Raw genomic sequence first — 26,077 nt, 5'->3', positions numbered from 1 at the left:
GTTTTATTAGTGCTTTTAAAAATATGCTTAAAATATATAAAAAATACAATTTCTGTACTTGACCTTGTTGGTATCATAAAATTTATAATAACATGAGGTTGCTAATAAGGGCAATAACCCGTATCGTCAGGCTCAAATTAGCTTAACTAATTTCCAACGATTCGCTTTTCACGTCGAAAAATCATAGTTAGAAAGTGCAACGGTCGGTTCCTATTTCTAACCGGCACTATTTTTGTGCGCGGATGTGGCGCGCACTACTATCGGCATGGTCATAATCTTGTGAGCGCTTGACTAGCAGAAGTGCGATCTCGGCTAGATTGTGTATTTTGTAAATATCCTTTATCGTGGTATGATTATTCGAAGTGCTGTAATGAATTACGGGGGATTATGGTTGGTACTGGGATTAGTGCTTATTGGCGAAATAGGTATGTATCCAAATCATTATATATTTTAAGTGATCGATAGTCTAGAACTAGATTAATAATATTATAATGTGATGGCCGCCTAGCACTGCACTGTTGTTCTTTTGAATTTCCCTCTTTCTCTGCATGTTAATTTTCTTATCTCTGATAAAACAGCGTAATTAACACATTTGTTAATCCAAGATATCACAAGAATAAAAAAGCAAGAGCATTAAGTGAAGGAAGTTAAACCAAAAATTACAAACGTGTGACACATTTCACTATTATTGTTTGTGCAATATTCAGGGAGTCGCTTGACATTATATAGAATTACAGACGGTTTTACCCGCATATTTAAATTGCCAACAGCCAGTAGGAGGTGGCTTTAAACATACATTATCATGTCATTCAGTTTTTGTTTTATTATACCCCAATGTAGGTGTAGGCTCTACCTAGAAATTCAGATTGCCTGGGAAAAGTAAACGATTTAGCATTACTAGTGGTGCTTTGACAGAGTATTCAGTTTAAGTACATGCCACAAGTCAGAGGGAGATGTACATCAGTCAAGAAGATTATAGAGAGTGATATATATCTATTCTGCAACATTCTGTGATCAATAATGATTTTCCAATCCAAAAATATGAATTAAGTATTCAGACTATGCTGTAAATGCAGAGTAGCTAGTAGATTATTGTTAGGCCTATATTATACTTGGTAATATATTAACACACTATCCCTTGATATTGGAAGAATGGTAGAGGTGAATTAAAGGGGGGGGGGGGGGGGGGGCAATGCCTTTATGATAAGGTATTATAAATAGGACCTTCAAGTGGATCATAATTTGAGAGGAAATTGTTCAAGTGGTATTTCTAAGTGTTATCAATTTTCAACAAGGGTCAGGCTTATCAATAATTTACTTGAAATAGATGTCTTATTTTGTGTAGAAACAGGATTTATTTGTTGGTTATATAAAGAACATTGGTGTGAAAAGCCCTCACCATCTGCTTCTAATTAACATGGTGTTTCAAAGCCAGGGATCATTGTGTCTTAAGTGATCCATTTTATTGACCACACCAATATTTAGAGACATTAAATGTCAGGGTTTTGTTCATCTAACTGTGATGGCAGTCTATCAGTTTGGTCTAAATTTTCTCTTTTTTTATTGCAATTATCAAAAGGAGTTGTAAATTAATGGACTTCAGGGGTTTTGAAATGATAGCTGCAGTATAAATTTAGATCACAACCCTGGAACAAGTTTTGTGATGCCAATGCCATCTGACATTAGCTCTGCCCATCTTATGGCATATACTTTCTGAACAACTTAACAGTTTGTCTATAGAAAAAAACAAATGAAATAAAAAAGACTAAGGTCACTTCAAACAGACACAAGCTATTTATTTTCTAGCTGCATCATCAAAATTTCTCTCTACCAAACATATAAAACCAGTAAATATCAAATACTCAAGAGAAATGTCTGAATTCAGCTTTGTTGGATCAATATGAACACACTTCAATAGCATGCTTAGTTGAGTGTCTATTGGAATCTTGACATAATGTGTCTTCCTCATTTTTAAGATGGATCACGAAGTGCTGTTTTTTGTATTTCATTTAGATTTCCTTATTTGGAACCAACTTGAGGTCTTTTTATTCATGGAGTTAGATTTAGATATAATATTAATGAAGTTATTAATTGTTATTACATCATACTGACATATGGCTAAGTATTCAGTATAGTGCTGTGCTGTGCTGTTCAATGGATATATAACCCAAAAATGCAATTTTTTGCCCTAATTTAAATTATTTTGAGTGTCATTGCAAGTGGCTAATCAATCAACAGAGTGATGAAGAGATGAAAGAAACAGTCTCAGAAAGAAATTATTATTGTGACATGGTCTGAAAACACCAAATCAAATTTGTGTTTGTATACCTATATTTTTATGAATTGCAACTAGGTAAAAAGGTTTTACAGGTAATATAACAGTCTGACAAGGTTTTTGACACTAAACATGAAATATCATAGAAAAATATTAATTCGGATATGCACCAGTTTGAAATGGTCACATTTTCCCTCTTGCTGAAGAACACCTGCTGTAGATACTGGTATAAACAACATAATTTTGATTTCTTCATTGACTTTGGATGATGCAAATTGAACAAATTCTAATTTTAAAATGTCTCTGTTTGTCCGACATATTTCAATATTTTTCAAACTTACAAGCTAATGAATTTATGATAAATTAACAAAATCATATATACTATAATTAAAGATCTTGTAAACTGTTAGAGAAAAATCTATTTAAGCAAAGCCTTCGTATAAAATGAAAAAATGCAGTTTTAAATTCCTTGTTACGTCCAATATGACTTAAAACCAACATGGTATTTGGGTCTAATTTTATGTTTTTCTACTAAATAGCTATCTTTTTTTGTGTAAAATTTTGAACTAGAATCATTCTATTATCAGAAAATCATATCATGATTTAAACAGCGTACAGCTATACATGTACTTTGAAAATCATACATTTGTTATACACCGGTCACACTTTACCAAAGCCATATGGATATTAGGAAGACCTGTAAATGTTTGATAAATTTACCATACTAAGATGTACAGAGAAACTGGCCCCTCTGCATCTGAACACAATATTATCCTTAAGACCCAAGGGATTTTCTTAGTGCTTACCAATTTTTTCTGAAGTTCTTGGCAAATATAGCGTTATTAGACTTTTAGTTAGTGATATAAATATTGTAGACATGTAAAGGTACGTACGTCCTAAGGATTTTCCTATTTCAGTAGCACGGCATGCTTAAAAGATCTACATGAAGCAGTTACACATGTATCCAGTTACAAATCTGTTCAACTTTTTCTTTTATGAAGGCTTTAGAATTTGAGGAAATGACAATGATTTGAACTACTTAGTATAAGTGGGTTTATAGTGGGTGCTGAAGTATGTCTGCTTTAATACAAATGTATAGAGTGTACTACATGTACCTACTACAGTGCTGATTCGATATTCATGCACTTGTGAAACTCAAGTGGAACTTGATAAAGTGAGATTTTGTCAGGTAGCAATAGTATGCATTCAAAGTTCATGTGTAATTAGAAATTCCAATTGGCCAAGCAGTTTCACTGGTACATGTATAATGTACCAAGTGTATGTATTCTATAAGGTGCCTGTAGTTACTATATCTATAGGTATTCTCTTATGTAAATACGGTAAAATACCACATTCCATCTGAAGTTCTCTATGTCAGAAGTAAAATTTGTCATGAAAAACTTCAACTAGCACAGATATGCCTGTAAGAACTAATAGTGATGCTTGTGTTGAAGTTAACATTTGTACATATAATCCTAGTACAAATCAGTGCCGTAAATTCATATGAGCAATAATTTCTAATCATAGCAATTATAAGTTGAACTCAATACCACAAAGTTCTGCTTCCTATCTGTTGTGTTCTCTCATTTGTCACTGGAGGTAATTAGATGCAGGTGCTGTCTTGAAGCTTTCAATATGGCTATCACAGTGAGATAAGACATTGTTAAAAAGCATTGTTCACATGGCAGAGATACTGAAGGGTGAACTCGCTGATGCAGTGCATGCTTTGGCAGGGAATGTTGAATGCTCTGGCAACTGGGTTCCTTGCATTGATTTGTTACAATTATTGCAATCTGTAAAAGTCTAAAACTTGATTTTTTAAAGTATTACATGTATGGATACCTATAAGTGCATATATACAGTATACAGACAGCAATGGTAGTTCAGAAAAGAAAATGTAGTTTAGACCCTTTATTTCCTCTTGCTGAAGAACCTAATATTAAGCAAGTAGTACCAGACGAAATTGTATATATGCTTCTGTAGGATACATATTGAGCAATTTTTATTAGGTACATCTAATGTCAGTGATTTCATTTGGTCATCAGTAGAATGGTTCTGTAGCTGCCTGTTTTCCCCTGGTGTCGTTAGCCTTTTGCAGATTTCAGGATGTGGGATATCAGTGAATTTATTTTGGTCTCTCTGTGCACGCCTGTTGTATTATTCTGGAAATTTCATACTTGTAGAATCAATATCCTTGACAGGACAGTTTGTGATGGAGAATTGAATTATGGTATTGTAGAGTAATGCAACAACAGCATAATGACTCATAGCTCTTCAGGCAATCAAGTCCTGGTTAGATCTTTATTTCATAATTCATAATATGTACACAGAATGGTACTGTAGTAAAATGTAAGATAATTAGCATTTTCAGATGGTTGTATGTTGAATATTTTGTAAGTATTTCACAACATAGTTGTATCATAATTAGACTGTATGTACCCTTTTGACTGCATACCAAACTACACCTTAAAGATGATGAATTATGATTGCACATGGATTGTCAGTATGACAGATGTGTGATGTGAACTTTACCCTTGTGTGTTCTGGGTCATCAGCCAAGATGAGACATGGTTTATGGGTAGCTTTGTCATTAGTGTGTCTCAAACATATTCAGAACATCTGGTACTGAGGATGGAAATAAAACCCAGACAGCTACAGACACTGAAAAATTCCCATGATGATCAGAACTCATCTGATAACCTACAGGGAAATGTGAAATGTTCAAGCACTGACTACTACAATTATGATTACCCAGTGTACTAGTGCAGAGTATCATAAGCTACAAATATTTGTATGTGTATCACATTATTAGTACACATTAATGAATAAATTTAGAAGAGGAAAAATTTCTATCATTGTTTGAAATGTCAAGTTATGAAATCTGTTCATCAAATTGCTTGGTATAGTGAATGATTTCTGTTGAACTAGATATCTCGGCAATTCATGTACAATTTGATGCTTTCTTTCTAAAGAGATTTATGTAATTCTGATAAATTCTCTGAGACAGTAAAAGACAAAGAGAATATGCAGGTAAAAAACCCATCTGTTTCATGATGCAAAGATCAGCTTCGTCAAAATACTGTTATAGAAATTCCTGATACACTGCACATTCTGTTTATTTAAAGCTATGAAGTTGTAAATTGACACAAAAGACTGCAATTACTGCTGAATGCTCACAAAAATGGCTCGTGAACTAATGCCCTGTTTGTCCAGTTAGACATTGATAATGTGTGGTATGAATATTTCATTGGTGCTTAAAAATTGTATGATAAACTATTCCAGCATTCACACAAGGAGCTCAAGGTTGCTGTAGACAGATGATGTATAAATATTTATAGAACATGAACAGCTTTCTGATGTGTGATTGTACACAATTTAGGATCACCAGAATGTAGTCTTGCTGCCAGATACAATATTATACAGCCAACAAACCCTGTCTGGTCTGGACATAATTGCCAACACACTTCTTACTGTCCAGTATTGTTATTGGTTAATATCTAAAGTTGTAAAAGTAGTCCTCTTGGGAATACACCCTTAGTTTAATTTCAATTGAAGTTGACAAGACAGAAGATTTCTTATCAGTTTTTCAATGTCTCAAAGGACAGGGGTTTGTGGCAGCCCTCCTTGACAGAGATCAGTAATGATAATGCCCAAAGTGATGGGATGGTTTCGACAGCACTTTCTTGTTCACAGGATGGTAGACATTAAAAACAACCCTTTGTCCTCCCCAGGAAGACACAAAAATGTGCATGAAACAAGCAAACACCACTAGCCTGCTGCCATGACCAATTATCACCAGCATCCTAGAATCGCCAATCCTCTATGTTCCTCTGTGTAGGACATATTTTCCTGAAGTTTTTTTGAGGGAATCATCAGCATTGCTATAAATGATTAAGAAAAAATTTGATTGTGTGGCAGTAACACATTGGATCAGATACTGAAGTGCTGAAGGTGTTGGAAGTGGTGAGAAAAGATGGTAATGAAGTGTAATTGCTTCTACCATGATTAGAGAAAGTGGTATAGGGTCATTGTATATCTATAATGACTTTGCAAGGTCAGCTTGTTGCCATCAACACATTCTGGTCTGGGATACCCAGGTGACTCTCTGGGTTATAGCTGTCAATCAGGACCTGAGCTATTGTCTCTTATATGATTGACAAGTTTTATCCTTGTCCAGTTAAATTTTAAGGGAGGTGGCTTAGAAATTGGATTTAAAGTATTGTGTGCAGTATTTTACATATGATATAGTATTTCATATTAGTTCGAATCTATAATTTAAGGACATCATAAAATCACACATTCAATCAATAATGTAAATCCAATTTACACATGCACTAATGTGATGTCACTGGGGATGATAAGCCTATATGTGCATTTAATGTCAGATTTAACATTGAATGAAGGGGTGGGTTAGTCATTAGAAATTAGCTTGGGCGATTATCAGTTTGGCCATATTAACAGAAACACATCTAATGTTGGTCATTGCACGTTCTGAAGTTACAATCTTGTCTATATCACCAACTAAGTTTTAGTAGTGTTTCTTTTCTTTGAACAAGTGTTATGTAGTATTATATGATTAAAGTTATAGATATAATATTGAAGCATTCGTCTTGTATTGTCATTAGTATGAAAGGATATATATACATGCAGGGTTCCAAATTACCGCTCGCCCACTCGCATTGGTGACTAAACTTTGCTTGTGGGCACCCAAAATTTTCGTTCTCGTCGCCCAATTGGCGACCGTAACTGTCCAATCAACATTTTTCTTTCCAACCGATCCGAGTCCTATTATAATTGAAGTTCAATTTCCGGTTGAGGTTTTGCCACTTGGCGAGACATTCATGATTCCTGGGGTATCAAACCTTCCAAAATGTATTTAAACCAGAAGTTGAACAACGCAAGGGTTACTTCAAACGAAAAGAAAGTGTCTGCTTTTAACCAAAGTGGAAAGAAGGGGAGAATATGGCTCGACGGCAAAAAGGGGATGACGTGCTTTGTGTACAAAACATGACACGAAAGGTCCAGTCGTTGTGACAGCTTGCCCAAGTTATAAACTTGACAGCATCATAAAGCTGAGAAATTTTGAAATAACATAAAAAGTCTGAAGAAACGTGTGTTAAAGTCAGACGCCGCGAAGATCATAAAGTTGCTAGGTTGACGAAATGAGAGTGGAAATGAGAGAGGTATTTGAAAGAATTACGGAGAAGGAAACAGAATTTAAATATTGATATTTTAATTTTTTTAATAAATTGCAATTTGACCTGATGTTTCTTTTTTCTTGTAAAAAAACCCCAACCCATGTTATTCAATTTCATGATATGTGTGGGCTACTGAAATTTCATGTGGGCTAACAGAATTTCTTATTCAGGGGCCCACTTGGCCCCTAAGGTATTCAGTCGAAGTTGGAACCCTGTACATGGATGTAGTGGAAATCTAGGCAATTCTGCAGATATCCAGTCTGGATGATTTTACTGGAGATTTAAACTTTTAAAAGAGGCTCCACTGTAATCAAGAAAAGGCAAAAAATAAGGTGGGGTCATTTAACCACTGGGCTAGAAAAAATGAAATTTATGTGATAGCTTCCTGATACAGTGAAGTTTCAAGTCTATGCAAATCATGGCCCCTAGAGGTAGGATGGGGCTATGAAAGGGGATTTAAGTTGTACATATAGGCATACACTGTGGAATAACAGATTTTGATGGGGCTCAATGTTGTGTGAATCAAAGTTTAATTCAGTCATGGTCCAGTGGGACAAGGATGGGGTCATATTATGGGGTCAAAATTATTCATGGGAATGGGACAGAAAGAGAATATAATGTAAATTTTAAAAATCTTCTGAACACCAGGACCAAGATGACTTAGGTGAGCATTGTGGCTCATGGGCCTCTTTTTGTAACTAGGTTATAGGTTTGTTTAAAAATAAAGATAGAAAATAAATGTTGCAAAATTTATCGGGCCTTGAAAATGAAACACTTGAAGGAATATCTTGCAAAAGATTGGTATGTTATGCGTCTGGCTGCATGTCATGAACATTTTTCCTGGTGATAGTTTAGGTTTGGTTAAGATAGGAAAATCTTTCATCTTGTTAAGAGATAGACATTGCATGAAGCTGATCAAATTGGTGTTTGTAGAATGTGGGTGCAATTTTCTCTTCTGTTTTGTAACAAACACTTCAAAGGATCAGAGCTTTCCATATCCTTTCAAAATGAGTTTACTCCTCAAGGTTAAGGACATTACATTTGGCAGGTGGCTTGAACACTGCATTAGTAGACCTCATCACATCACCAGTATTGGTATAGTGTTTAAATAGTAATAGACAGAAATATTGAAAATATCATTTTGTATTATGAAGGGGAAAACATTTTGTTGTAGGAATGGAAGGTATAGTGAAAATTTTAAGAACATTAATGTATAATTTCAAAAGAGACAAGTACTGTAGTGATTTTTATTTCACCTTTTCTCTTCACATTTTGTCCAGTGTCCGTCTATAAACTTTTAACTGTATCAACTTTTTCTCCAAAAGAAATGGGCCAATTTCAACCAAACTTCCCACAGAGTGTCCTTTTAATGTAGGGGATTCAATTTTATTCAAATAAAAAGCACACTTTCTTTTAAGAAATAGTGAAAATTTGGCGGGGTCATTTAAAATCTTCTCAAGAACCACTGGGCCAAAAAAGATGATACTTATTTGAAGCATCCTCATTTAGTGGAAATTCAGATTTGTTTGAATCATGGCCCCAGGGATAGGGTGGAGCCAAAACAGGGATCAAAGTTTTACAAGAGAGTATATGGAAAAAACTTTTAAGTATCTTATTTAGAACAGCAAATCACCAATTTAGTGCAGATTCAATCAAATTTGAATAAGGATTAAGCTTAATGGGCATTAGGATATATAGCAAATCTGACAAAATCTTTTCAAGAATAGAATTGCCATGCTGTATAGTCATGTCAGTATGCGAATGTTCCGAATTTGTGCGAATTCAATTTTTTTCTTGGACCTTTGCATGGTTAGGGTGGCGCTAAAATTGAGGATGAAATTTTACATGATACACGAATATAGAGGGGTGATCTTCGGCAGAACAGCAAGGTCATGTAAGTCACATTGATATTGAAGCAAGGTCATGTAAGTCACATTGATATTGAAGCATCCCCATGTAGTTTGGATTCAAGTTTGGTGAAATCATAATCCCATCAGGGTAGGTTGGGTTCATGATAATGAGGTCAAAATTTGTCATGGGATTATAGAATATAAACTCTTAAGCATGTTTAAATAAATCTTCTGAAGAAGCTAGAGCAGCAGGTTCAAAGTTACTCAGGGGAGCATTGTAGCCCATGGACCTCTTGTATTGCTTTGTATAGCCATATCGCAGTGGGCTTGCTTCTTTTTATATCATGACTGACAATTTTCAAATGATGCAGATACAGATCCAATATGGTGCAATGTCTGACAATCGGTGTTTGAAACCATTATGGTGTGCATGGTCATTCGGCCCTGTGCTGACAGAGACATGACAAATTTTGCATTTGCAATGACTAGATCGGTCCTTCAAATGAAAGTTTGAACTGATGGTGAATTGCCAGGAAATAAAAGATTACTACATTTGCTAATTTGGCTTATGCATTTAGATTCCTTTATATTTCTAACCAGCACTTTAATTGAATACATTGAAATAAATTAACCATTTTATGACAGAGTGTCTTTGAAAGTAACTACATGTATTTGAAATTGGTTGGTTGGTTGTATATTGTTTAATGCCCCTCTCGAAAAATTTTCACTTATGTCTCGTCGCCATTGCCGGCAGAACGGCTGTAAAATTTAGGCCTATGCTCAGCGCTTACAGCCTTTGAGCAGGGAGGGATTTTGTTGTGCCACACCTGCTGTGACATGTGACCTTGGTTTTTGCGGTGTCATCTGAAGGACCATCCCATTTTGTCACCTCTTACGACGAGCAAGGGCTACTTAGGACATAGTCTAACCTGGATTCCCATGGGATGAGATTGGTAGAACTATAGAATAGATGTCTCTATCAAGATTGTTATATATCATTCATGCTTTTTAAAAGAATTTTTGAAAAGAAATGTAAACAAATCTTTAACTTAAAATAGACAATTTCGTAATTTGATAAAGAACTTTGATCATGTTGATATTTCGATTGACTTACATATTTTGCTGAATGATATTCGCACTAGGGTTGAAATTGTTCATAAATATAAATGCTGCCAAAAGCTAAGTTGAACAAAATCATTCTGTGATTTCTGTGTGCATAGTCATGTAGTACATGTAATGCATTACAGTACGTACTAATATGAAGTTTTTCAAGTATACGCTATATATCTGCATGGAACATGATAAATGAAATGCATGAACATAACAATGATGACCTGAAAACTTAAACATACTTATAGGAGTCAAAAGATGTGCAAATTTGTACGTGTATGCTGTATTATATAGTGTAAATTTACTACCTGGTGGTTAAGCTTTGATTAAATAACATATTTGATATATAATCAGAGATTTTATCATTTTATAAGTGTTTTAATAGCCAATATGATATTCTCATTTTGATTAGAATTAGGAAAGTGGAATTAGAAGGGTGTGTCTCACAGTATTGCTGATTAGGTGCTGATTTTCCAGAGATTTAGATATGTGTTGACTCCAGTAACTACAGCCCAACATCTGTAACCCAATATTCCACAACTACAGATGTTCATGATGTTGTAATTGTGATGTTTTTGTACAAATGCATTTGAGCAGAAAGAAGCTGTGTGCCTACAGGAGAATTACACAATCACAAGTAGATAATGAAATGATGAACTACAGTCCTGATGTATTCATATGTTTCTGTAATAAACTGTCAATGGATTTTAGGAATGCAAAATGGTTGGATGAGGGGAAAACTATTAAATATGCATTGTTAGATCTTCATGGATCACAGATGCATGGACATATTTTTCATATTTACTCATTGTTTCTTTGTGGAGGGTGAGCAGATTTATAGCAGATTGTAATATGGGGAGGTGATAACTTGGGAGAGAATTTCTTTTTTCATTTTCATTGACAAAGTCTAAGGCACTTCAACATTATAAAAGTTTTGTTTCTAGATATAAATGACATCAGATAATGCAGTATTACAGTAATTAATTTTGATGAATACATTCCTAGCATGGGGAAGACAAGGATATAACTCAAGTTCAAGGTCATGAAGATGATAAGAATAAATAGCATGCTTCCATCATTCTCTTGAGAATAAGTTGTACTTAAACATTCAAGTTATATTTAAAAAGTTAATGTGTATATTGCTAAAATACACTTTAAAATCAAACCATATATATATATATATATATATATATATATATATATATATATATATATATGTAATAATAGCATATATATATATATATATATATGTATATATAATAGTATGTATATATATATATATATATATCGTTGTGGCCGAGTGGACTTCCGCACTGGTTTGACAGTCTTACTAGGCGGTGGGTGTCGCTGGTTCGACCCCGGGCTGGGGCGAAAATTTTCAGTACCTAAGTTGTGATTATTTAGTGCTTTATATATATATATATATTATATTATATATATAAATTAGTTCTTCAATCATTGCCCTCCTATGACACTGGACCAATTTGAAATGGTGCAAAAATATTACAGAAACCCGACATAGATTTCTGAAGTGGCTAAATTGCGCAGTGGAAGTTTTAAAGAAGACTTGCGTAATGTTGTTCTTGGCAATTATGTAAATTTCTCTGTATATATTATTATTTTAATTTTCATAAATTGATACTGTAACTTTATCATAGTTGTCATGTTCAACTTGCATGTAATGGTCTCTTAGTCTGATATCTTACACTGTTGTATGATATGGTATTACTTGTACTAGTGTATACATGGAATATGTGTTCATTCTTGTTTATATAGTATTGATTTGCTTTGGCTGTGATTCTTTGTACAAGAATTTACATGAACATTCCCATGCCAAATTGATTAAACATTGATTATGCAGATGAAGTAGTGTAACATTTTGAAACTGTCATTGTTTTGAATATGTCTGATACATATGTTTTACATGTGTATATATGCATGTCGTATATAGTGTTGGATGTGTACCAAAAGTCCATATGACATTCCATGTATAAATGTTTACACTCATCAATTTTCTGACACCATGGTATGGTGGATATGTTTGGAGATATTCTTGTTAGCAAATCAGTGGTATTTGCATCATCATAATAAGACAATTACCTTTGTAGGTTTCACTGTATGATGATTCCTCATATTCCATCTTATCTTTCCTTATAATCAGATCAGGGAAATTTCTTTGAGGAGGATAATTTCAAATGCAGGTGGTCCGCCTATCTGATGATAATGATCCTACTTATCCGCATTCTTTATCACACTTGGAATATGCTTTGCTCAGTCTCTAATCCATGTTTCATGTTTAAGAATGAGATTTTCAGGTCAGGTGCCAATTCATGAATATGGTATTTTAGTCTACGAGGGATTCATTTGTTAATGAAATATATGTTATGATGACCTAAAGACAGTCTGACCTAAATTTGGTATTGACAATTTTGAAGAGCATATACATGACAATTTAACACTTAGCACTTTGAATTTATAACAAAGTCCATTATTTGAAGGGATGGAGATTGTGTTGGATTGTGAAATGACAAGAGGGGGTCATATTACATGTCAGTCACACAGGTTTTGTTAAGGAAATATAAAACACTTTGCACCCTTAAGAAAAATGTTATGGATGAAAAGTATAAGATATCTATGATAATTCGAAATTTTGAAATTTATCTTAATACTCATATTTAGGGGGGAAATTGCAGTGAAAGGAAATTGAATTTCTTTATAAAGCTCTGTGGGACTCATACTCATGATGATAGGTTAGAAGAGCCTTGTGCCTTAATCCAATTAAGCTACCAATGAATATATTTTTCATGCATTTGTGCTGCAAAAGGAAAGTTGGTCATTATTATGATGTAGAGTTCTAATTTATAGATCAGACTCACAGAGCAGTATATGCCCATATGGAATGAAACATTTGTCAGATTATACTGAAATGAGAGTTGATTGAATTCCGTGAAAAGTTATGTTTGTATACATGTACATGTTGTTTTATATCCCATTCAAAATTTTTTCCCCTCATGTAGAGACGTCACCAGCTTTTACTTGGAGTGCTACAAATTCTGACCAATGCGTGGCACTCAGAGGCCGAAGTAGAGATAAGTACTACAAATTCTGACCAATGTGTGGCACTCGGGGGCCGAAGTAGAGATAAGTGCTACAAATTCTGACCAATGCGTGGCACTCAGGGGCCGAAGTAGAGATAATTGCTACAAATTCTGACCAATGCGTGGCCCTCAGGGGCAGAAGTAGAGATAAGTGCTAAAAATTCTGACCAATGCGTAGCCCTCAGGGCCGAAGTAGAAATGGTTTTTGATTGTACCAACACATACCGTGACATTGGACTTTCATTTTTAAGGTCATAGCTGACAGACCCTTAGATTATATTTCTAATGCAGTGTGTTTGGCGAAGGAACGGTATCTACCATAGTCTCAGTGAGATTCGTCATGGTTGGATATTCCAAAGAAGGGATTTCAGTCCAAATATCCAGCCTTGACGAATCTCGCTTGAATCATATCTACTGATTAAACATCCTAAGTTGATCAAGAGCCAGGCAAACCAGAATGCGAAGCAAATGCACTAACCACTAGGTTAAAAGGAATTTTTATTAAGTTGGCCATTATTATGATAGTGGATTCTGTCTTATAAGCTCGGACTTTAAGTTAGCTGACTTAAAGTTAGTTCTCTTGCTATTAGCTGTCTTGATTTAAGCTTGTCAATCTGTCCATAATCCACATAGAATGAAAAGTTTGATTTTACAGAAATAGGAGTTGATTCAATTCTATGAAAAGTTATACATCATGCTTCAGATTATGTGGATTTTTGCTGAAGTTTGCACAGTTACTGGGCTAATCTAGAACTGAGGCTGAGTCATCGTAGGGACTTTAAAAAGCATCAAGTGTCGGGTGAGTGCACACAATGGCAAAACAGAGTGACTGGTGTTTCTTCCATAATCATTGAGTCATCAGTTGATAAAGGCAATATGTGATTCACTGCAACTATGGCAACTGGTTTCATGGGACTAAAAAATATACACCTATATTTCATACAAGTTGTACATTAATTGTTTATATTTCGTAAAATATAGCATTTTTTTTTTTTTTTCAAATGTACGTGACATGCACAACTTCCACCTCAACCATACTAAATGAAGGTAAATAGGTCCTCAGAGTTTGGAAATCCTTTACAGCTGATCAGTTTGATTAATGGATTCTGATATAGCAACTAAAAGGAGTAAATAAAAAAAATCATCATGACACCTTTCAAAAAGATTTTTGTTGATGACCTCTCCATGCTCTACATAAGTTAAGTAGGCAAAATCATTTTTTCCTAGCAGATGTTACAGTTTACATTATTTTTTCTTTATTAATAATAAAGATAACCCGTCTACATGAAACCATGCAATAGATGCAGTGATATACATCTGGGGAAAAAAATTATGATATTCAATATTTCATAAGAAAAAGGGAGTGAAAAAACATAATACGGGAGCTTAACGTAGTTCCACACTCCTGTGACGTCATAGGATTTTGCAAAGTCAATGATTTAATGTCAGGAACATAAATTTTGTTGGAATCTTTTTCAATATATAGTTATTGTAAAAAATCTTGTTAGCCATAATATATTTTTAAAGTCTTAGTTATATTTGAATAGTCAATGATATGTTTCAAAATATTGAATCCAAGGACAATAACTCTGTTTTTACTAGATTATTTATCAAGTCCATAATGCGATAGATTTCCTTTATTTTTGACAAACATTTTACCAACGTGATAAGGAATCATTATCTGTGTCTTTTCATGAAATTACATAAAATGTTAATCCCGAGTAATTTTTAAATAGCTCAGCTGTATGGTGCCAGACTTCATTTTTTTTATGGGGGTATACATATTCTGGAAGCTATAGATTTGAAATTATTAAGGAAAGGTATGGATTTTTTCCCATAAATAACTATAACAGATGTAACTTTACTAATATAAACAGAAAAAATGATATGTAAACCATGCTATAAGGAAAATGCGTCCACATTTGTTTGTTTTTTAACATTTTCGAGAATAACGCTAATTCAATAATTCTGCACTTATTATTGTAAAACTTGATGAACATGTTGAAAATGACATGTGTTTTAGTTATTGACATGTTTCCCGATAAATAAATGCAATTCAAAAAATATTTTGTTGTTTTTATATTAAAATTACAACAAATAACTGTTTCCAATGAATTTCATAAAAATCTACATCGGGGTACATGACTTTAGTGGTGTATGCAATGAAAATTAGTATGGAAATCCTTAACTGTTTTGCCTTTTCTCATATCTCTGAATGTTAATTTATTGATTCCAAACAAAAAAATGCTACCTAAACCCGAAAAATCCAGGACTAAGGACCCACCTTAATATATCAGTCAGTTTGATGAGGAATAAACTTTTATTTTAGCATTGATTTTTAAGCTTAAATCTTCTGAATTAGAGCTACATGGACATAATAATTACATATATGTAAAATTAGATTTTAAAAAAACCCATCCTTTCTTAGTGTACATTCAAGTTTTTCAAACCATGACCTCTGGGCAGGGTGCATGGGGTCCCAATGGTTTTACACAAGTGATGTAACTGGTCAGGGGAGCAATGTCACTCAATCATTTGATCACTTCAGATCAATAATGTGTGTTGGGGGAGACACACAAGTAAATGGTAATTACTGAATCAATAAACGCCAGTAGTATTCAGTATTCTGATTTTTGAAATAATACTTTCTTAGAATATTTTAGAGACACCATGTTTAAAAATCAAATGGAACTGAATTTGGAAAATGTGATGCTGGACAGTATCATATGACTGGTTAAACTGCTGATATTTCATTGGCTGTAACCAAGGAAATTTATGTGGAGAAATCCCTATAATCAGGGTTGTGGTCAAGATCATAGTGGCAAGCCTAGCTGCTAAGCTATAGGTATGCACTGTATGAATTAAAGCTTGTAATCCCTACCTTACATGGACTAGCCTATATATTTTTTGGGTTTGTTAAATGGGAAATGAAGGTTGCAAAAATTGCAGAAAAAATGCACAACTTGTGTTTATAGCATTTTGTTATTTGAATTGTGATGTCATGCAGAACTTTACAAAGTTAAAATGTAGTGAGGTTTTCTTGAAATCATTACCAGGGTATGTCTGGAAATTTGGAATGTAAATGTCCCCCACATGATAAAAAGAATTCTGGGCTTTTGTTTTGGGTAATACAAGGAATTATTGACCTTTGCTTCACCTCCATCATTAATATTATGTTTATTGGATTGATTAAACTCTGTATATCAACCTCAACAAAAGTCAGTATGGTATTGATCAGCATCATCAACAAAATAAAGCACATTTCCATTTGATGGGAGGTGTAGATAGCATGTAGTATTGTATTTTAATGGTAGTGTGAAAGAAGATGCTGATGTTTGTGGGGGATTTCAATAATTTATGGCACTTCTTTGGTGATAGTCTATCTCTGTACTTGGCATATTTACAGAGGAGTTACCACATAGAGATTCTTTGTTCTGTAGTAAAGACAGCTTCTTAGGATAAAATCAATATAGGAAGGCTTCAGTGTGCTGAATACGATTTACACTTCACTACTTCAGCTTAGATCATTAGCTTTGTAGTTCAGGCATTATGTGATCTGTTGTTTTTACATACACATATACTTGTCTACCATGGTACCACAGAAGGTTTTTCAAGTATCTGGAAATTTCAATGTTTGAGTCCTGTGATTGGCAAAATATTACAAGTTCAATGTACACAACACTATAACAATTTCAGTGCTAGATAATTTTGTATTTTTTCGTTAAATCTAGATTTTGAAGATGATTTTAATTTTACAAGTAAAATCTGATGAAGAACATACAATAACATTAACCTGATCCAAATTGAACTGCATATTTTACTTTAAGTACACGATGTTACGTACTACTTTCTTGTGACTTTGTGTCTTTCATCCAATAACAAGAAAGCAGTGACCTTTGACAATTTTGATGAAATTTTCGGGTTTTTAATTTCATCCAATCAATTCTTTTTTTAATTCATTACAATTACCTAAGAATTTGATAACTCTTATTTGGGTTTGCAGACTTTGCTTGAATTATTGGCAACTGCCTTGTAGTTACATACAATTGTATGAAAAAATGATGGATCATGATATTTATGTGATCTGAAGTCAGTTGGTTGAATTATTTCAGTCATCATTTACAATTTTTTCATTACTGATGATGATCAAGAAACATCTAAATGATCTCAAAAACTTTTATGATAATTGTGTAGTTAATGAAAACATTGACAGTATTAAAGCTAGATATTGACAGTCAGAAAATAAATGCACTGTTATGCTCAGAAGTTATCTTTCTTATATTAGTTAAAATCCTTTGTTATATCATCATCTTCATCCTCTGGTATGGACAGATAGTTAATTTAGCAGCTGAAGCAATTAAGGTGTAAGTAAACAATTGTAAAATCCAAAGACCAGAGAACTAATTTTCCCAATTCTTCACCACTACTGTGCCCTACAAAAGTTGTTGCACTGACAATTTATGATGAAATCCATTCTTTAAAGGAGAAAAATTCTTATTTTTGAATGGAAATGTTCTCTTAATGTCAGTGAATTTGCCTAAAGGACTGTTTTCCATTTACAGTGGCATATGTTTTTCCTTTTTGTAAAGGATCAATAAATGACAATCCCATGTGGTGCCGTGAATCAAAGTGGAATAGACTTGATCATTGTGATTTTGTTGTGTGATGGTGATATTATAAATATACATGCAGAGTATAGGCAAGAAATTTCTGTTGGTGCATGGATATTTAAATCAGTATATCATATTTAGACTCACCAGCCACTCATACATTATAATGTATATATCTAAACTTAGGAAAAATTAGGAAATCACACAATTTCTGATGTACTGTGATTAGAATAATGAAAGATATCCAAATGTCGAATTACAACATTTACTGGCATATTCCAGTCTTAGGACTTCAAGTCTTTGATGCTTTAAAAATGCCCTATATGGGACCATTAAGGATGCCAAGGACTAAAATCTCCAAAACTGATTAGTACAATGTTGTTGTTTTATACGCCTGTCTTAAATTTAGATGCAAGAACGTTTATGGTATCAATGGCGATCCTGTCTGTCCTACTTCATGTCTGGTTAGTAACTTAGATACTATGAGACCAGCTAGAATCATTGAACTTTTTCAGCTGATACATCTTGGGTAGAGGGTGGGTTGCACTTTAAAGTTAGGTCTTTGTGACCTTTGATTAAGACAATATGGCCAAATATGGCAAATCTTGGCCGACTCATACCTGGACAATTATTTGGTCTAGAATCATCAAACTTAGTCAGTTAATGCATCTTAAGAAAAAAGTGTGATGCCCTTAATCAAGGTCAATGTGGTCTATAAATAAGATGACATGGCCTCTATGGCATAACCTTTTTTGGGCTCATGTAGATATGAGTCCTAAGAATCAACAAACGTAATAGTCAGTTTGTGCATTTGTATAGAAATGTAAATTGTAGCTTAAAACCAAATTAAAACTTTAAGAATGGTATTAAAAATAAAACGACCCAATGTTTTAAGGGAGGTAATCCCTACATATATATTTAGAGAGTAATGCATTAACCTTGCTCAATTCTGGAAATACACATTTTTTTCATAAAATGTAGCTACATAACAATTGATATGAATAATTATTTTGTTTCTAACATTAATGATAGAAATATATGCTGTATTGTACTACATGTACAACATTTGCAAAGACTTAAAAAGCAGTACACCACAGAACAGTCCCATTGGTATCCAGGTTAGAATATGATTGATTGATTGATGTTTTAATTCTGCCACACTCAACAATTTTTCAGTTATCTGGTGGCGCCCAGTTTTTATTGGGGGAAGAGAGAACCCAGATACAATGTACCTGGGAAGAGACCACCGACCTTCTGAGAGTAAACTGATGATGATGCTGCAAAAACTTAGGCCCCGTGTCACAACAGGTGTGGCAGGATAAAGACCCCTCCTGCTCAAAGGCCATAAGTGCTCAGCATAGGCCTAAATATTGGAGCCCCTCACTTGAAATTAGTTAACATCTCCATATGAGTAAAAGATCCTCAAGGGGGGGTGTAAGAGTCAGAGGAATCTCGGGTTACTTGAAAGTTAGCCATGGTGTTTCAGAGTTCATCTAGAGATTTAAAGATCATTTTGATAAGAGCTAAATTACATCAGATGTGTCCAATTTAAAGATTGGTTAATGAGTATAATCTATTTGTACTTGTAACCCAAAATAAGTAATATATACCATGTGAAAGAAATTATGTGTATACATGCATATGTAATAAAATGAAAATAAGTTTTGGAATATTTCTGTATTCTTTTTAACAATTCAAGAGGTATATATATTGACAAGTCAGTTGCAATATGCAGTATAATACACACAACACATTACAATTAGGAATAATCTTGATTTTACCTCAGACAAAAAAACAAAGTTATTGATGCAATCTTTGCACCAGTTTGACATGATTTTGTGTCATGCACTTTTTTTTTATCTGTTTATAATGAATAAACATATGAAGAGCATATCATAGTGTTATGGTGATTCACTTTATTTTAAAAATCTGACTTCTGAGTCCTGGGCATCTGGTTTAAAAATTTGGTGTGTACTGTATAGTCATACTGAGCATGAAAATCTTTACTAAAATTGTGAAATTCGTGGCTTTAAATAAAGTTAAGAGGTTCTGAGGCCCAATAACAGGGCTATATTACATGTAGATTGTACTGTGAAAATGTTTTAAATGTTTATATCTTCTGCTTTGAAACGAAGCTCATGCTCCTAGTTACATTGAAGTGGAGGTGTGCATCAACACTGTGGTACATTGGTTAGGCAATCAGGTTTCAGGGCAGGGCTATAAGGATCATGTTGTAAATGTTGTAAATGTCTTGCCTGAATATCAAGCACAAGAGCTGGAGTGTAGCTCATACTTCATTAGCAAGATTAGGTTGCTTATGATCGTACAATATATAAATGTGTCATGATCATACAAGAACGAAGGTCAATATATAAGATGTTATGATTTGATTCTGAATCTTTTCTGAATACACTATATAATTATATGTTACTAATAAAATACTAGTACTAGAAACATGGCACAAAGGCTATTGGTTATGACCAGAATCAGAATAATTTAACATCGTTTTTTACTGAAAGGACTTTCATTTCTCTGAATTTTAAAGATGCTCACTTTGCACCATTAACACACACCACTTCTAAGATATTGTCTGATCCTCATAGGACCATTAAGGCTCAGGAGGCTCTTGTCCCTTATATGTCCTTCAAAATAAGATACTTTGGTGAGTAATTCCAATGTTCTGTTTCTATTTACACCTGACTATAGTCCTTCATTTCTCTTACTAAAGATTTTTCAAATTTTATTCTAACAAGCCTTAGAATTTAAGTGCAGTGTACCAGTATTTGTACATTTATAGCAGGAACTAATAAAATTTTGTTGTGGAGAAATTGTGGTATTAAAATGTAAATATATCTGTGAATTTTTAAATTCTATAAACCTTACTATAGTATACATATTCATATTTCACACCTATGTTTTGGGTTTATAATTTCAGTGGGCCAAGATAGTAGTTTGGTTATAAAGTCGGACAACCCACATGTGGTAGAAGGACGGCAAGCTACCAGGATTCAATGTGCTGTGACCGAGGGAGCAGGGGATGGAGTGAATCTAAAGTGGTATGGCCCCAGTGGAAATCTCATCAGTACCAGTTTTGCGAGGTGTGTATATAATGGTAATCTTTGAATAAATCATACATGAACAGTATTGGATCATACCTCTGCTTTCTTACCCTTGGCAAGCAAACTTTTGGTAAAACAACAAAATTATTCATTCATTTACAGGTGAATCACGATGGGTCAGACTTTGATATCTTGAAGTTCACGATGTTTGAGAATTAATTGAAATCATGGTCCCAATTTTTTGGTGTATATTTATAACTAAGCGAAATTAGATTGATATCTCGAAGTGAACTTAATGTAGTTTCCTGTAAACATACCGGACTAGAGTATTTCATTGTTTTTCACTCTGGGACTTTGAAATCCTTTAAAGGGAAAGGCAACCCTAACCATGCACATTGTTGCTTATATGAATAAAGTATTACTTACTGATATCGTAAATGACAGTCTTTAACAACAAAACTCCTTGCTTAACAATAAAATTGATATTAGTCTATGTCCCATGTTGCGGCAGTTGTTGGTAAGGTAAAGAACTCTCACTGCTATGGCCCTGAGTGCTAAGCATAGGTCTAAATTTGTGGTAGTTCACCTAAAGCTGGTAACATCTCAATATGATCGAGTGAAAAAGTCTCCATGGGATGTAAAATAATCAATCAATCAATAATTTTCATATTTTGTAGTTCAACCTCATTTCCAATAGATCAAAGAGTGAACATTTTTGTCGTGTTTTGGTCTATAAACATATGTCTCCCTTCCCCGTGAAACAACAACATTTTTGGTATAAATTTGCTATATGACAACATTGCCTGTGAAAAAGAACTTTTCTTTCGGGGGGGGGGGGGGGGGGGGGGGGGGGTGTTAAAAATATTTTTCATTGATATCGTGATTTGAACCCAGATTATAGAGTTATCTGTCTTTGTTTTGTCAATCAAATCAACTTTTATAAAAATTCATATCTAAATATCTATATCAACATAAAAAGATGAAGAAAAAATATGATAACTTTATAAAATTGACCGGAAGGTAGGTAGTGAAACAATACTGTCGTTTGCACTTCTTTTACTTGCATCAGTGAATGACTAACCACAACTCTGTTGGAAGTGAATTGTTGAAAAAACATCTGGAAATAATTTTAGCAGCGGGTAGATCATAAATACCCAAACTACATAATTGACTTCAAACAAGCAAGTTTTCTTATGTATATTGCACACAACTGATGTAATTAAACCACCGATGAAATTACATGAGGGGTATGACTTCAAAAATAGACCAGAAAAAAGGAGTGCTCCTTTTAGTCCTATTGAGTACATGCACACTCCTCACTTTCTGGGTTAGAATTTAAAAAAGACTACAATACAGGATAGTTTGCGGCAAATGATTTTTATACCCCCCGCAACAAGTTGTGGGGGGGGGGGGGGGGGTATACTGGAATTGGGGTGTCCGTCTGTAGACGCAATTAGGGCTGGGACGATTCAGGGTTAGCTCGATTCGGTTCGGTTTCGATTCAGAACAGCACGGTTCGGTTATTTTCGATTCGGTTCATGTTAGGTCCAATTTATCTAATGACACCACAAAAATTAAAAATTTTAATGAGTAGCATATTTGATTTGATTTAATTCAAGTTATATAACTATATGTTGTCATTTGTAAACATCATATCTATTCATAATGGCATTTTATAACTTTGATAGAAAAAAGAAAACACTGACAGTCTATCAAAATTTGTTATATTAATGTGCTGCATAAGTTTTGGATTATTAAACAAATCTATAGTGAATCTAAAATGTATATGATATTGTTTTCATTGATATGCAAAAATTCAACAATTCTATCAATTGAGAGTCTTTGAAAATCTCTCCTTTATTGATTTACTTCTCTCATGTTAACTGTCAAATCTGTGTCATTACCTACGATGTTGATTTCACTCCACCACTGACAGAAATGCTATATGTCATGTAAAGATAAACTGCAATGATCTTACGGACCATATTCTGTTGGTATCTGAGTGGTGAAAATGCTAACTCTTAACACAGTAGTGATTTAAATCTCCGTTGCATAAAAAACCACGTTTTCAACATCACTCGGACGCCATATTTGTTGTTTTGGTGTAAGTAAAATCTAAACCGAACCGAACCGAAATCCGGAATTTGTAATCGGTGCATCGAATCAAATGGTATGAATCGCGGTGCACCGAAATTTTCGGTGCACCGCACAGCCCTAGACGCAATGGTTTCTGAGCTCTAAAGCATTATCCTTTCCACCTACCGTCACCATATCATATAAATGGACTACCCATGGGATGAAGATGTTCCCTATCGATTTTGGGGTCCAAAGGTCACGTGCACTGGACATTGAAGTAGCAATATGGTTTCAGGGCTCTAAAGCGTATCCTTTCCACCTACAGTCACCATATCATAGATATGGACTACCCATGGGATGAAGATGTTCCCTATCGATTTTGGGGTCAAAGGTCACGTGCACTGGACATCGAAGTAGCAATATGGTTTCCATTTAAATTCTTTAACTGCTTTTTTCATCACATGGAGATGCTGTGTTCCTAGATACCTTTTAGATCATAATACTGAAGTTTATTTATACCTATTAACAACACCCTTTGGGAGATTGGGGTAAGCGGGGGGTATTCTTAGTGAGCATTGCTCACAGTACATCTTGTTTATTAACAGGGTATACACAACAAGTTATGAAGCAAACTCTCTGTCGATTATCATCCAAAATGTCTTGGAGCAGGATGCTGGAGAATACACTTGTAATGGAACAATTAATGGAACACCTAAAACTGCCAAAATAATGGTATCCGTTGATATGCCACTTGAAATTACCGAAGAAATGGCACCACGTCAGCAGACAGTGGAAGAGGGCACTGTAGGTTTGGTCAAGTGCGTTGCTCCTCGAGGGTTTACGGTAGCTTGGATCAAGAACGGTTCAACTGTAACTCAAGGTAAGTGTATAATGCACAAAAATTATAAGAGATTCAACTGTGTATATCGTAAATCACTTCTATGTATTTTCAGATATTTTATTTTCATAATGCTACCTTGTAAGACTTACCTATATAGACTTTTTACCCAACATTCATTTATTTTTTAAAGCAATATTTATAAAATGCTTTCAGGTGATGAACGTAGCAAGCATTGCAGAAAAAAAATCATAACTTGCATTTGCGGGTTATGCAATTGTTTTCTGCAATGATATATATGCTACCTTCATCACCCGATGAAACAACAAAGAAAGATATTTTATTGTTTATATTTTTATGCATTCTTTTAAAAATATAAACTAGATTTAAGTACTAAAATATTGGTTGACCCATTCGTTACGTTAAATGGAACAGCCAATGCACCCTTTGACCAATGACGCTCCATATTTGGTAATGATTGGTAGTACTAAAAGAAACGGGTCGAACTAGTTGGCAACAAACATGCATTCATTGTCGCAGATGAAAGCAATGTCAATTTCAAAAGAAACATCAGAGAAAAGATTCAGTATATGTAAATACACACATATATCTCATGTTTGTTGATGGATATAGAATTGATTTCTTGAATAGGACAGGTGAGGGGGTGGGAGGGGGGTGTTGTGTTACAATGAGTCTGCACATTGCAGAAATTGATATTCTCTATCAAAACACAAATATTTCAAAAGACAGTGCAAGAAACTACAGACTCATTGTGTAATTCAAATTTGATATTAGGCCTCATTAGTGTTCTGATGGGTTGTAAGCTCTCTGACACAGCAAACTCAACCAAGCATGCCTACTTTCTGAGTCTTTCTGTGTTTGGGAAAGGGATAAACTTAACTTTTGCCCTTCAAACATTCATGTACCTTCCAGGGATATTAAAGGTCTGTTGTAGCATTATCGAGGCGAATTGGATCAGGTAATGGGGGAGGAGGGTCTGGGACCTATTTAGATTTCCATGAGCATCTTGATATTTTGATTTCTTTTTGTCATTAACCTGATGACACAATATGAAATAAAAGAAAGTTTATTTTATGTGTTCTGAATTACATTTCATGCAGTTATAAATATAGCAAAATAGGACTAAGCATACTAAGCCCAAGGCATGTCCGACTGACTCGGACTAGTAACATACAGTCCACTCTTGATAAACCGCCACCGATAAACAATCACATTTGGGGTATATATAAGATAAGATAAGATATTCTTTATTTCCTCCGACTTAATGGAGAGTTTGTGGAAATTACATGTATCAAACATAGAAAATATTTACATAGTGGAGAATATAAGTAACATGTCTATAATATATATAACCATATATTTAGGTAACAAATCATCTAGAACTTTCGGCAATTTACAATAAAACTGGATGAAGATCAATGAGTATTTCACCCTTTGCAACCAAAATATCACCCATTGTCTTCCTTTTTATGGATGTTTCCCATAAAACAGTAGAATAATTGGAGATTTCCTGTTGTGTACATTTTGAATGGTTTTCATAATATGTAATAATTTGCTTATTTTCTTAGAAATTCAACAGAAACCTCTTTCTTAGTGAAGCCATAGCTAAACTGAAATATTTTTCTATGCGGTAAAAACAACATGACTACGGTTCATATTAAGTAATTATTTTGTTTATTTAATACTGGGTACCTCCCATCCAGGTGTACGCCGGAAATCGATAATGACCAATTTTCCGCATCACTGATCATGTGCACACATGGCGGTTTATCGAGATAATTAACACTTTGATATAGACTTTTGTACTAAAAATACTGTGGCAAATGGCGATAGCGAATTTGGCGTTTTAACGAGAATTTTAAGTAATAGGAAAAATGTTCTTAGAAAAATGTGGCGTTATAACGAAAATGGTGATGAATTGAGTGGCGATAATTCGAGAATT

At 34.1% G+C, this 26,077-nt stretch overlaps 1 protein-coding gene across 16 annotated transcripts in view; it reads left to right on the top strand.

The window, feature by feature from the left end:
- The first annotated feature begins 234 nt into the window (after nucleotides 1–234).
- The window catches only part of LOC125678344 (fasciclin-2-like), a 68,782-nt gene continuing 42,939 nt past the window's right edge, over nucleotides 235–26,077 (top strand). For 7 of the 16 annotated variants that reach the window (XM_056155549.1, XM_048916747.2, XM_056155553.1 and 4 more), the window contains exons 1-3: nucleotides 246–425; nucleotides 21,077–21,239; nucleotides 23,882–24,156. In XM_056155549.1, coding sequence (XP_056011524.1) covers nucleotides 350–425; nucleotides 21,077–21,239; nucleotides 23,882–24,156 — 514 coding nt within the window. In that variant the 5' untranslated portion in view covers nucleotides 246–349. Of the gene's footprint in view, nucleotides 426–21,076; nucleotides 21,240–23,881; nucleotides 24,157–26,077 lie in introns of all 16 variants that reach the window. The other 9 variants (XM_056155551.1, XM_056155550.1, XM_056155552.1 and 6 more) reach the window with 4 other exon arrangements.

Source organism: Ostrea edulis, chromosome 2 (assembly GCF_947568905.1).
Source record: "Ostrea edulis chromosome 2, xbOstEdul1.1, whole genome shotgun sequence".
Classification (NCBI taxonomy): domain Eukaryota; kingdom Metazoa; phylum Mollusca; class Bivalvia; order Ostreida; family Ostreidae; genus Ostrea; species Ostrea edulis.
This window is presented reverse-complemented; position numbering and strand designations above follow the sequence as displayed.